This window comes from Lottia gigantea, assembly GCF_000327385.1.
Source record: "Lottia gigantea unplaced genomic scaffold LOTGIsca_1456, whole genome shotgun sequence".
Lineage (NCBI taxonomy): Eukaryota > Metazoa > Mollusca > Gastropoda > Lottiidae > Lottia > Lottia gigantea.
In genome coordinates, this window is record NW_008707725.1 from 5,566 (window position 1) to 7,544 (window position 1,979).

A 1,979-nucleotide genomic window follows, 5' to 3' on the forward strand; every position below is an offset into this window, starting at 1 on the left:
TTATTTCTCCCAGCTTCTCTTAACCCAGACAGTCTGGTGAAGTCTTAAACCCTCCTACCTTGGAACAAACTAATCCCGGTACTGATCAACCCCGGTGAAAATCCACCCCAGTAACTCCGATATTTATGAACCCTGGCAACCCCAGTAAAACCCATACCTGGGGTCCATGAACAGTATAAATAGAACCTCACAAGGTAATACTAGAAATGTATGGAAATTGCATAATTCCTTCAAAAATATTAGACTAGGAATTTCTCCTTCTATTCTAGTCTTTTCTATATATGGCAGTCTAATGCAAAGACGAGTTGTCTTATAACTTAAAAATAATTCTGGACACACGTGTATTTGAAGGCTCAAGTTTTGATGGTGAGCTGTGAACACTATTGTTGATTAGCTTAGCTGAAGAAATCCCATTTCTGAGACTAAGGTACAATTGGTCAAACGAAGGGGGATAATGAATAGAAAAAATTGTAAATTGTAGTAAATTAGAAAGAAATTAAATTACTAGAATATTACTGAGATTTCTATACCTTGTATAAGTCTCTTGCTGTAAACATGGGAATATTGGACTTGCATATTCTGGTAGTAGCATCTGATGATAAGAGAGGAACTGGTGGCAGTATGGTTGTAGGTGGTAATGATGGGTATAATCTCACTATCATATTTGATATTAAGTATGAGTATTGTGTCATTCAAATTTTATTTTTAGTACCCATTAATAGAAACATTTGTCAGCTAGTTTACAAAGCTCAGAAATAAGAATTTGACGTTTTGAACTTATGTTTTGTTTTAGGATGTGAGGAGGGTGGGGTAGCTAGAGATGGTAGTTGTTATATGTTTTTTGTTGGTGCCAGAGACTTGAAACAAGCAATAGAGAAGTGTGCTTCATATAATGCCAGTTTAGTGAATATTGAGTCTGAAGAAGAAAATAATTTCTTGTCCAATATTTTAAAAGTTGCAACAGGTAAAAAACTTCTTTCACTTAAAGAGTATAGAAGCTTGTCTGATCCATAACAACAACTTTAAACCTATAAGTTTTTTGACGGGAAATTCATCAAATGGTTTAAAAACAGAAATATACATTAATTGTAAGATCAGGTATTTGCTATCCTGTGTCTGATTAAAACGTAAACCATATTTTTATACGCCCACATGAAATAGAAGTGTATGAAGGTTGAATATTTCATACTGGTGATTGTTACTGTACTGCTAAATATTTTTATTCAAAATCTTTTTTATACGCCCACATCTCTCTATGTGGACATATATTGTCGACATTCCCTTCCGTTTGATGGAATCAAATGAAATTCGGTATGTGTATACATGTTCATAAAACGAAGTTCAAGTTCGAATTTGAGCTATTTTCGACTGTTAGACGCAGAGTTATTGCCCTTGCCCCAAAATTTTGAATATGCTATTACTCTCTTAGTTTTCAACCGATTTTGATGAAACTTAAAATGGATGTTTCGTTTTTACCATCCGCATGCCGTGAAGGGCGTATATGGCTGTGGTCCACTATCTTTGATACTGTCATCAGATTTATCATTCCTTTGTGAAGAACAGAAATAAAGAACATTTGTTGTGTTTCAGATGATCATGTATGGTATACTGGTGGTGTAAGACTTACAGGTGACTGGAAATGGTATAAACTTCATCCATCATCTGTGTCAGTGAGAAAAACTAGACGAGGTAGAAGTAGAAACAGTGCGCCACATTTATCTAAAGCTGCCTTATCATTTGATAAATGGTTTCCAGGTGAGTTTTGTTTTTATACGTCGTTAAACTGTCCATCGGTCTGTTTGTCAACATTACATGTGGGCACATAAGAAGCTACAATTTTCAATTGATTTTGAACATTGGAATTGATAAGATCTCGGTCAAGTTTGAATTTGACGATTTTTGAAAATTTGGTTGTGGGCACAACATATGCTACAATTTTCAATTGAATTTGATGAAAATTGGTGTGAGCATGGAATTGA

General features: G+C 34.7%; 1 protein-coding gene across 1 annotated transcript; it reads left to right on the forward strand.

Annotated features, from left to right (window-relative positions):
• Positions 1-555: 555 nt before the first annotated feature.
• On the forward strand, positions 556-1,755 carry LOTGIDRAFT_176461 (hypothetical protein; the record flags this gene model as incomplete). The annotated part of the gene is made up of 3 exons (XM_009050144.1): positions 556-634; positions 794-964; positions 1,591-1,755. Coding segments are annotated over 3 exons (415 nt in total), but the record flags the coding sequence as incomplete, so codon positions are not given.
• Positions 1,756-1,979: the final 224 nt, after the last annotated feature.